Source organism: Arachis hypogaea, chromosome 19, assembly GCF_003086295.3.
Source record: "Arachis hypogaea cultivar Tifrunner chromosome 19, arahy.Tifrunner.gnm2.J5K5, whole genome shotgun sequence".
Taxonomy (NCBI): Eukaryota; Viridiplantae; Streptophyta; class Magnoliopsida; order Fabales; family Fabaceae; genus Arachis; species Arachis hypogaea.
This window is the reverse complement of record NC_092054.1, coordinates 12,297,837-12,310,563: the sequence shown is the minus strand read 5'-3', so window position 1 is coordinate 12,310,563 and position 12,727 is coordinate 12,297,837. Positions and strand designations below refer to the sequence as shown.

The window sequence follows — 12,727 nt, the reverse complement described above, 5'->3', positions numbered from 1 at the left end:
TCATCATCGTTTTGTTCACTCATTACTTTTATGTGGAATGTATGGTTTAATTTTCGTTCTACATGGCCTGTGTAGTTAACGGTACGTATGTTATTCCCGATGCATGGACACTGACACGGACACGGGACACGACACGAGACACACCGACACACAAATTTTAAAATCTTATAAGACACGGAAACACGCATATATGTAAAATATAAAATATTTTTTAGATAAATCGTAATGATATTTTGATATTTTATTGATATTAAATTATAAATTAATTTTTTTTAATTATTTTTAATCTCTTATTTTAATTATATCAAGTATTTAAAATATTTTTTATTTTTAATAAATAATAATATATACTATATCTAAATTTATTTTAAGAATATATGTTAAGAATAAGACTGGACATGCTGACACATGATGGTATTTAGGTGTGTCCAAATGTGTCCGGAAAAGAATTTTTTTGATTTTTATTAAGACATAGTTGGACACAGCAGACACGCATGTCCGACGAGTGTCGGTGAGTGTTGTGTCCTAAATGTGTCCGACACGCGGACATGATAACTCGGCGAAGTGTCCGTGCTTCCTAGGTTATTCCTAATGATTGAAAAATCTTAAGAAAATGTTCCTTTAACATTTAATTTATGAGGAAGCATAGGGAGCCAATGGAATATTTGTATAATATGTACAATGGAGGTTTAGGGATGTCCGATTTAGTATTAGAGATATAACCATTAGTGTTATCTTTTTCTATTAACTTAAATTTTGGGATGAGTGGTTTCATGACATGGTATCAGAGCTTAAGATCCGAAATGTCAAGAGTTTGATCTTTGGTGAACCCCAAAATCAGTTTAAGTTTTTGGAATGAGTGGTTTCATGACATGAGATATTAATTATTCCTATACTCGGATAGTTATTTTGGGTGATGTTTATTTTTTAACTCATATTGAGCCAAATAAATAGGACATTGTACACATTATACAAATATTTCATTGGCTCCCTAGCGGGACTTTTAAAGTTTAAAATAAGTTTTAATATGTCTATTGACAGTTTAAAATCATCTCTAATGCAAAAATTTATAATAATTTTTGTCATTGATTTTTGGTTCGTGTTTTAAAATTATCTTTGATTAAACCTTTATTAAAAGGAACACGTGATTATATATTATTTTCGGTCCCCCACGTTAAGATAAACCAAATAACATTGGGCAATAATTCCTCACCAAAAACTTGTGACCATAAAAATTCTTCAACCAAATCAAGAAGGACGAGAGGATAAAGAGAACGTGGATCAAAATTAGCAACGACCAAAACTTGTTGTCTCTATAACTTCTTCTATGCCTTTTGATCTCTACGTACGTAAATTGTGATTGTAGCAAGTTTAAGAGATTATGGCACAAGTGAGGAACAAGCAAGTGCTTCTGAAGAACTATGTCACTGGTTTCCCAAAGGAAAGTGACATGGAGATTGTGGAAGGTAGCATAACATTGAAGGTTCCAGAAGGTTCTAGTGATGTTGTGTTGCTCAAGAATCTCTACTTATCATGTGATCCGTACATGCGGATCCTCATGTACAAGGATACTCCTTTGTCTTTGGGATTTCAATATTCTCCTGGCTCAGTAAGTTGTCATAATAACATTTTACTTTTTATTTATTTGAGTTTTGAGTTAATTTTTTTTCCCTAAATTAAAGTTTTATGCAGTATTGATATATCGTCTCTGTTTAAATATAAGTATATAACAAAATTCTACTATAATTTACTACTTGCACATCAGAAATTAGTTACTCGTAAAATATGGAATATAATCACATGTGTATATTTATAAATGAGATACAAATTATAATTATAGCTACGTTTATGTTCATAAAGAATTTTTAACAACAACTCATGTTAAAAAAATAATTTTAATATATTGATAATAAAAAATATATTTATACAATTTAATTTCCTCAATTAAAATCATTCCTTAGAGTATAAAGAATAGAGAAAGTTTAAGGGGTCAGCAACTTTTGTGTTTTGTAGTCAGTACTTAACCATCAAAAGAAAAGTGAGTGATCTCTCACCATTGGATATAATTTCACACCATTAAAAACACTATTGATGGCCAATTGATGGTAACAAAATACAAAAGTTACTGATCTCATAGCACTCCTTTAAAAAATATACATATCTTCTTCCTTTGGAGCATATTTGTATCTACAACTAAACAATTTTTTGTGTCTAGTGTCTCTATCGAAAATGTTTGGTAACCAAAGAAAATCAACCAAAAACAGCCATAACTTGTCTTATTTAACATTCATTAATTGTTGCGACAATTAATTAATACTAAATAAGACAAGTTCTGTCTATTTTTTTTTGTCTACCTAGCATTATCCTATCTCTATATTTCAGTCTCAAAGACAATATACGAAGTTACGAACACAATTTGAATGACAATTATTGAATGATTAAATACATTCAATAAATGCATTCAATTTATCAGCCTACACATTCTTATCATCCTTCCGCATCCTCCTGAACACCTTAGTAATTGTTGGTTTCCTATTCAACTCTAATTATGCCTACAATTTAAAATTATAACATATATAAATTGTATTTGTAATTGTTCATTGTCTTTCTAAAGCAAATAATAAATGGTTACATCAATCACCAAATTTTGCATTGATAGCATGTGAATTTTAATATTGTTGCAGCCATTGACGGCATTCGGTGTGAGTAAAGTGGTTGAATCTGGAGATCCAAAGTATAAGAAAGATGATTTAGTGTGGGGGGTTACTAAATGGGAGGAATACAGTTTGGTCCCTTCCGCTAAAATACTATTCAAGATTGACCACACTGATGTTCCACTTTCTTACTATACTGGAATTTTGGGTATGTGCTCATCAATCATTTCATTTTAGACCAAATTATACCCGTCATTAACTCATTATTAAAGAGTGAATTTTTTTAATAGGTATTTTTCATGTTTTAATTAAAAACACTGTTAAATCTAACAGGTAAAACAAAAATTATATAATTTAAAATATTAAATACATTAAAAGATTTAATATACTTGCTCCTTTTTTTTTTTTTGAAAAAAAGAAGCTCAACACATTAAGTGGAGCAAAACATAACAGAAAGAACCAGTGTACATCATAAAGCAATCTAGCCAACTAATAACACTAATGCTTATCCCCTTATCATCTCCGTCATTGCCATAAACAACAAAAAGGATCCACACCTAACCACTCCTTATATTTCATGAAGGACATATGAATGATCTCATCAACCCCTTTTCCTTTATTCTGAAAAATCTTTCGGTTTCTTTCTAGCCAGATGTTCCAGGTAATTGCACAAAAATCCATCAACCACCTCTTGCGCTCCTCCTTACTAGCTGATATCTCAGTCCAACTTATAAAATGTTCCTTCAATGTCTCCGGGCAAGACCATAGCCTTCCAACAAATAATAACCAAGCACACCAAACTTGTCAAGAAAAATCACAACCAAGGAACAAGTGGTGACCATATTCAATACTCTTGTTACAAAACACACATACAACATCTTCGTGGTGGATAACTCCCAACCGACACAGCCTCTCCTTCGTATTGACCCTACCAGTCAAAGCAAACCAGACAAACAGTTTAACTCTTGGTGGAACTAAACCTTTTCAAATTGTCTTTATAAAGTTGTAGCTTGTTATATCCTCCGAAATGATGTCCTCCTATAGTATCTGCATAAAAGATTTAGTAGAGAAGACCCCTTGTTTATCAAATTTCTATACAACTCTATCCTCACTGCCATATTCAAACAAATCACAGCCTAATAATAAAATTGTGTTTTATAACAGAATGGTGAAATTTTTTATTAATACAAAAAAATTATATTTTATTTTCTATGATTTTATTTTTTTTATTATAATATAAATATAGTTTAATTATATAATTTATGAAATTTAATTATAAATATAAATTAAATTTGATTATATTGTTTACAAAGTTTGATTATAAATGAAAATATATTATTCTATATTTCGATTTATAATTATCTTTAAATAATTAACTAAATAGTTGATTACCTGATTGATGCTGATTTTTTGTGTCTGTATAACATGATGAAAACTTCTTAATCTATCATTAATAAAAGATGATATGTATCCATACTAAATTCACTTAATATCATTGAATTTGTTGTTTGAACACACAGGTATGCCGGGAATGACAGCTTATGGTGGTTTCTTTGAATTAGGGTGTCCTAAGAAAGGAGAGAAAGTGTTTGTTTCAGCTGCCTCTGGTGCAGTTGGTCAACTTGTTGGCCAATTTGCTAAGTTGACTGGATGCTATGTTGTTGGAAGTGCTGGAAGTCAAGAAAAGGTATTACCCTAATTATTATTTTTCGATTTAATTATTTTGTTGATTTCTATAATTTTATCAAATTTTTAATTAGGTCTTTATATTTTTTTTAATTAAGTCTCTGTACCATATCAGATTTTACAACTAAGTCCCTACCGTGACAAAAATATTAAAATTAATAGAATATTTTGTTAAACTATATAGAATATTCAGTAAAGTGTTAGGCATATTCGTTTTGTTTAACGGAATATTCCTTAATTCTAACGTTTTTATCATCGTAGGACTTAATTACAAAATCTGATATGGTATAGAGACTCAATCGAAAAAAAATTATAAGGACCTAATTAAAAATTCAGTAAAACTATAGGAATTGACAGAGTAATTAAACCTTATTTTTCAACTGTTCAGAATAAAACATCATGTGTACCAAAAAAATTAAAGGTTTGATTACTCTATTAGTATTAGTCTCTATAATTTTACAAAATTTATAATTAGATATCTATATTTTTTCTTTTAATTAGATCTTTACATAACTTTTAATTTTGTAATTAAATCTTTGTTAGTATAAAATATGTTAGAATTAACAGGATATTTTTTCACAAATTAAAGATAATCATAATTAAGAATCTAATTAGATATTTGACCATATATTTTTTGCGAAGAATATTTTATTAATTTTAATATTTTTTGACACGAAAAAAACTTACTTACAAAGTTAAAAGCATTGTAAGGATTCAATTAAAAGAAAAAAAAATATAGAAACCTATTTATACATTTGATGAAACTATAAGGACCAACAGAATAATTAAACCAAAATTAAATTACATGATTTACTTTGTGTTAGATTTTCATTAATTATTAAAGGTGTTTCACTAGATGTATATCTTTTTCTATTTGATTTGGATCTTGATTTAAATATATCTATGTAAAGATGTATTTGTTTTATAACAATACTATGTGTACAACCATAAAAAAAAAGCCCATAAAAAATTGTAATCTAAATCATTAACAGTACTTCTGTTTTTCTTAAATTATTTCAAAATAAGAGTGCTTCGTTATGACAAAGATAATTAGTCTTGCTTTTTATTTGAATCCATTTAATTTCTCCTACACACCTAGGTGGATATATTGAAGAATAAATTAGGATTTGATGAAGCCTTTAACTACAAAGAAGAATCAAATCTCGATGCTGCTTTAAAAAGGTTAGTACTTAAATACGATAAGTATGGTACATGAACACTAAAAAATTAGATTATAAATATGAATCAAGTTTGATTATATTTCAGATACTTTCCGGAAGGCATTGACATTTACTTTGAAAACGTGGGCGGCAAGACACTTGATGCTGTGCTGTTGAACATGAGATCCCATGGTCGCATACCGGTATGTGGAATGATTTCACAATATAATCTCAGTCAACCAGAAGGTGTAACGAATTTGGCAAATCTCATATACAAGGAGATTAAGATGCAAGGTTTTATTGTATCTCAATTCTATCCCCTTTATCCTAAATTCTTGGAGTTTATTCTGCCTCATATTAGAGAAGGGAAGATTGCATATGTGGAAGACATAGTCGAAGGTCTTGAGGGTGGCCCTGCAGCCTTAGTTAGTCTTTTCAGTGGTCAAAATCTCGGTAAAAAAATTGTGGCTATTGCCCCTGAATAATTTTCGTTCTATGTTGTGCGAGTGAATCAATCATTTTTTAGAAAATTTCACTCCCCTTCCTGCTAGATATTAAAATGACACTTCCCTCCATTCTATTTTATAAATGTACATTTCCTTCTTTTTTAACTTTTAAAAAATCTTCTCTTTAATCTATTTTAAACTTTTTGTGTTAACTAATATTAACTTTATCTATTTTTTAAGAAAAAATAAATTATTTTTAAAAAAAATACCCATTAACAAAAATTTTATTTTTTATTATTAAATTTTGTTTATCAAAATACTCTTTAATAAATTATTCTTTTATTAATTAAATTGTATTTTTAAAAATATTTAATAATTATAATTTTTTTAAAATACCCTTCAATAATTTTTTTAATTATTAAATTATAATTTTATCAAAATTTTTATTAACAATTTTTTTTATATTTTATTATTAATTTTTTGATATCTATATATATTATATTAATATTAAATAAAAAATTTTAGTAAGATTATTTTTCAATATCAATATATATTAATTGTTATACATATTAACAGTGGTAAGATTTTTTATTTAATATTAAAATAATATATATTGATATAAAAAATTAATAGTAAAATATAAAAATAATTATTAACAAAAATTTTAGTAAAATCACAATTTAATAATTAAAAAATTATTGAAAAATAGGTATTTTAGAGAAAAATAATTTAATTATTAATTTTTATAAAAATATTTTGATAAAAATACAATTAAATCAATAAAAAAATAATTTATTAAAGTATATTTTGGTAAGCAAAATTTAATAATAAAAAATAAAATTTTTGTTAATGGGTATTTTTTCAAAAAATAATTTATTTTTTCTTAAAAAATGGATAAAATTAATATTATTTAACACAAAAAATTTAAAATGAATTAAAGAAGAGGTTTTTTAAAAGTTAAAAAAGAGGGAAATGTACATTTATAAAATAGAAGAAAAGAAAGTATTATTTTAACATCTCGCAGAGAAGGAGAATAAAATTTTCTCATAATTTTAAATATCTTACATTACTTAGAACTCGTTTAGAAAGTTAAGAATTAGAATTTAGGTATGAATTGAACTCTTTTTCATGTTTTAGAATAAACAGGAGTTAATAATTTAAACTTCTAATTGATTATTTTTGGTGTGATTTTTAATTCCATTCTCATGATTATAGTTTTACAAATTGAAAATTTCAAAATATCTTTGCAAAGGTATTCAATCTTTTTTAGTTATAAGGATAAATTAATAAAAATCAAAATTAATAAAAATCCAATTCTATCAAAGTTACGTAACATTCTAAATTATGAATTTGAATTAAAAAAATACACTACATCTTAATTTAATATTACTAATTAAATTTAAGATTAATTTATTTTTTTAATTTTATTAATTTACATTATTCACACATTGTTCAAAAATATTGTTAATTACCTATATTTTTTCAATTATTATTACCAAAAGGACTTTACTAACTAGATAGACAATTGTTTTTGTGAACAATGTCAATAATACTTTAAATTGGCTCAATAAAATAAAAATACACTACACTTTTAAATTATTCACCTAAATCTTAACATTAGAATAATCATATGCACACCTAATAAATTAAACATCTGATATATCGATTGTTTATATTATTTAATATTTTTATTGTATACATATACTTTTCCGTCCCAAAAACTAGAAAAGGATAGTTAGTGGAGATGCGGGGAATCAAACCCGTGCCGATCACATGCAAAGCGAGCGCTTTAGAATTTGAACATGTTTTGTAGTTAGGATTGATAATGAGTAGGGTAAGGTAGGGTTTAGATTCTACCCTAACTCTATTTGTGAGTTGAATTTTTTTTTAAAATTTTACTCTACTTTATGCGCGGGTTAAAAATTTTTCAACCCTAACCCTACTCGCATCATAAAGTTCTAAATCCGACCCTACCCGACCCTATTTACAGAAACAAAAAAAAAATCAAATAAATATAAAATTTAACTATTTCAAATTTTATACGTATTAATAAAATATAAAATAAAAAATTAAGTTCAAATTAAAATTAAAAACAATAAATCTTAAAAAAATTCAACATAAGAAGAAGATTGTGAGTATAAGACTCACTTTCTTCACTACATAACATAACTTTTACATATATATAATATAATATATTAAGAGTGCAGATAGGGTAGAGTAAGGTATACCTTAAACCCGTACCCTACCCTACTCGCATGTAAATTTGTACCCTATCTTATCCTATCCACAGTGAATAGAATAGACAATCCTACCCGAATGAATTGATTTGGATTAAGTATCCGCGAGTAAAATATATATTGCCAGCCCTATTTGTAGTATCCATTTTATTTTAATCAAATATAATTATTAGCTTTATTTTTCACTTGATTTTATTCTATATACTATATGGAAGTCAATACAATTTTTACCTAAATATTAAATTAGGTCACGATGATGATTTTAATGCCCGAACATTGACAGGGAGACACTTTTATATATATATATATATGTCACATATTAAATTATAAATTAATTTTTTAAAATTTTTTAATATGTTTATATTATACAGAGTATTTTCCATAATTTTTATTAATAATTTTTAAATATATCATACAAAACATAAGATTGGACATATTAATATATAATTATATTTAAATATATTTAGATATATTTTAAAAAATATTTAAGACATTAATTAGATATTTAAAATTTCATATATCGGATGAATCTCGAACAAATGTGGTGCATTATTTCATAGCTATGATCCAATCATTATTTCATATATCTGTCGTCTTTGTTTAATGACCATAAGGAGGATTTTTTTTAAATAAATAAAATAAATATTTTAATTATCGAAATATATATTTTGAAACATTTTTACAAAAAAAATCACATTTTTTTATTTTGTTTACAGTGTAAATGAAATAAGTTAACGTGTATCTCATTTACACAAACGAGATAAGGCCAAGAAGAAATGCAGCATATATTTCGTTTACACTTTACAGTGTAAACGAAATACGTGTTAACTTATTTCATTTACACTATAAACGAAATAAAAGGATATTTGTGACATTAACATTATAAACGAGATACGTTAAGATAAATTTTCAACGACTATAAAAGGATGTACAAGTCTTTGTATTCTCCGTAAACATTTAACTACTTCTTTACTACTGTTGAGTTTAGAGAACTAAACTATAATTAAGATAATGACTAAATATTATTGGACTATTATCCAATTGTTTGTGTAATTTATTTTGTTTAGTTTGTAGAAATTAAATTAAATTAAAACTGACCCAAGAAGCAAGTATTCAAACCCATATGCACACAAAATTATAGTCTAAGGATACATATTATTCTTACCAGCTAAAATTCTTCTATCTGAAATAAAGACAAATCTTTAGCAAAATAAAAGAAAGAAAGAAAATGGCCCATAATCAAACCTAAGTCCATACGTGGTTCATAATCAAAATTCACTCTCCTGAACTTGAATTTCATTTCATTTGAATTCATTCAATTCACATCCACCGAAATCAAAATTCTCTCTCCTCTTTCTTCTCTTTTCTTTCACATCACATCACTGTCTGAAATAAGATGAAAAAAAGGAAAGTTTTGAAGTTGGGGTAACTCAAAGAACAAAAAGTGAGTTTTCATTCTCAAGTTAACAAAAGGGAAGATCTCATCAAAAAAGAAAATCACAAAAAGGAGATTTTTTTTCATTTGTGCTTCATAAAGGAATGTTGAAGAAATTCTCTGTGTCACAAGCACCGTTCTAAAAAAATGAAGAAAGTGAAGTCAATAGCGCTCTACCACTTATCAACGATCAAGAAACAAATTTTAGGCCAAAGAAAGAAAGCACGGTCCAGATTCAATAAGCAAAATGAAAAAAGGTTAAAAGAAAAGATTGAAAGTATGGTTGCATGTCACTACTTCTGTCCTCTCTATCTTATCTGTACGCCGCTGCTGATTCTGATTTGGAAGAAGAAGTCAAACAAGGTGTTGAAACATGTTTCAAGCCCTGGAAGCTTCACTTATCTATAATAGGGGTGAACGAACAAGGATTGAGCAAGGAGTGAAAAGCACAAAGTTTGGGTTTTCATAGCTCACTTACTCTTCTCCTTCATGGTTTTCATTGAGTAGTTCTTTCTCTCAGTTTAGTCTATTTGAGTTTCATTGGTAAAAGGCAAATTGGTGAGGTTTCGATTTAAAATCCATTGAGTGGAAAAAGGAAGAGAGCTATATTTGGAGAAAAAGCCATAGTTATCTCAGAAATTCTTTGTATGTATTTCTGTTTTATTTTCATGATCTTGAGGGAATTTCCTTACAAGTTGAGTTAGCACTTGGCAGTTGAAAGTTAGGGTGAGTCCTAGTCAAGTTCAGTTTGGGTTAGAAATTGGTCTTGTCCCAAATAGTATTGGGTAGATCTTAGGGAGAATTAGTGAATGTAATTCTGTTGAAAAATAGTGAAATTCCGTCACTGTTGTGATGAAGACTGGATGTAGGTTACATTGCACTGGGTAGCCGAATCAGGATACATCTGTGTGTCATTCACTATTCTCTTCTCAGTTTCTGGTTCTGCAGTATAGGAGACAAAAATAAAGTATCTCCTGATTTCTTTACTCTGTATCATTTAGGTATAACACTTCTTGCAAGCAACTCTGTTCTGACTCCTATTGCGTTAGGAGACAAAACCAAAGTCTCTCCTGTATTCTACTCACAGTTTCTCAACAAAATGCAAGGTTACAAGAAAATTTAAAGGATGCCAAGATTAAACCCCCCAAGATTAATCCTCTCCACCGCCTTCACCTCCATGGAAATCAACTCATCATCCTTCTGGCCGAACAACTAGCGTTCGAAGGGATACATTCTTCGCAACACTAGAGAACCATCAAACTTGGATTCCCTAGACTTCAAAAATAAGTTCAACAAGAATCATTCTCACTTTGATCTGGCTCGGTTCAACTCTTGCGCTGCCTACGAGTTCCATGGTCAAGTTCTGGTCAACCGTCATTTGTGTGCCTCTCACATAGTGAATCTGGAGACTCTGAGTGCAAAAGAAATTGACTTCTCTACTCTGTTGGACAATCTCAAGTGGACTCCACAGTTCAAGATTCAAAAGCCGGTTTATCCAAATCTAGTTCGCGAATTTTACGCGAACATGATGTACCATGATGGAGCGATTCATTCTTATGTCAAGAAGGTACATCTGACTTTGAACAGAGAGACTATTAGCGCTGCCTTAGGGTATACAGATGAAGGAGCCACAGCATATATGTCAGGAAAGTGGGACTCTCAAGTTGGGATTTCTTATCAGATTGCCCTAACTCAAGTTTGTAAAAATTTTTCTGCACTGGATGGGACTGTTCTGACTCATAAGGCTCTTGGTCCAGTGAGAGCTCTGCTTCACCGTATTATCAACCACATTTTGATGCCCCAGAGAGGCTCCTATCAGAGAGTAACAGTTTGTGATACCCTAGTTCTCTTTGCTATTCTTACTTCTTCATCTATTCCATTTGCTTATTTAATGGTGCGACACATCTGGGACTGTGTACGTAGTGATAAGACGGCGAATCTGCCTTATGGTATTTTTCTCACATGTATCTTTGAACATTTTCATGTTGATTTAATCAATGAGCCTGTAGAAAACAGGGTGTCTACCATCAAAGGAGGCAGAATTTCTGGAAACATGAAAGGAAATAAGGGAAAAAGCTCGATGCCAACCATGTCATCTGATAGTGATCTTGAAAGTCGTCATCCTGAGCCATCCAAGCTTGCTGAATCAATCAAGGACGTTCTAAACGAGCTATCAAACATGTCCAACCTGATGGTGCGTTCATACAAAGAAGCTCGCAAGCAGGCTTACGAAAATGAAAAAGCCTGGACCAAGTGTAATGAAAGGATCAACCTACTTCTCCAAAGCTTTGAAAAGGATATGGCTCCCTCCGACAAAGACAATAATCTCTCTAACTCTGATGTGAATCTGTCTGATGCCTAACTGTTAGGTTCACTGTTGCCCATTTTTTGAACAATTTCTAGTTTATTGCTCCTTTGGCTTTAGTATTTTTTTTTTTGAACTATTTGTTTATGGATGTCTGTACTCAGCCACTTTGAACTCCTCTGTTTTTATTAATCAGATATTTTGTATAATCATCATGCTAGTGTCCTAACTATTTTTTGCAGGTTCCCCTTTTAATGACAAAAGGGGGAGGAAAGTAGAAAAAGGGATAATCTGCTAATCTGATGATCGTTGCTCTGATAAACTGCTAATTTGATGATTATTGCTCTGATTCTCTGATCACAGTTTTCTGTTGATTATTGCCTGCCCATTTTGTTTGAAATGATTTATTGGATGAACTTTATGTTGCTGGATAATTTTGTTTGATTGAATGTTTTGGCAGCAAATATTTTTAAACAGGAATTATTTGTTTTGAACATGTTGATTCAAAGTATGTTAAGTCTTGGTTATTTGTTGCAATGTATTCTGAAAGTACTCTAGCATACTTTATGTTTATTTGTAGTGAGCAGAAAGTTATCAAAAGATAACAAATCAAGTTTTGATTATCATTTTACATCTGCTAAAAAATCAAGTTGTTCAACATTTTTTATGTTCCATGTGTTCAATACATTTTGGAATGTATTAAGCTTGTTACAGGTAATGCTTCCACTGATAAAAATGGCACATATCAAGGGGGAGCTATGTGAAAAATGGAAAAGGGAAGGATCCAAAATCTTCAAGGGAGTA

General features: G+C 29.1%; 1 protein-coding gene across 1 annotated transcript; it reads left to right on the top strand.

Annotated features, from left to right (window-relative positions):
• Positions 1-1,181: 1,181 nt before the first annotated feature.
• Positions 1,182-6,030, top strand: LOC112777293 (2-alkenal reductase (NADP(+)-dependent)). Its single transcript, XM_025821632.3, has 5 exons — positions 1,182-1,609; positions 2,685-2,862; positions 4,175-4,341; positions 5,440-5,522; positions 5,607-6,030. Exons 1-5 carry the CDS (start codon positions 1,382-1,384, stop codon positions 5,983-5,985), a joined length of 1,035 nt encoding a protein of 344 aa, XP_025677417.1. The 5' UTR covers positions 1,182-1,381; the 3' UTR covers positions 5,986-6,030.
• The last annotated feature ends 6,697 nt before the right edge of the window (positions 6,031-12,727 follow it).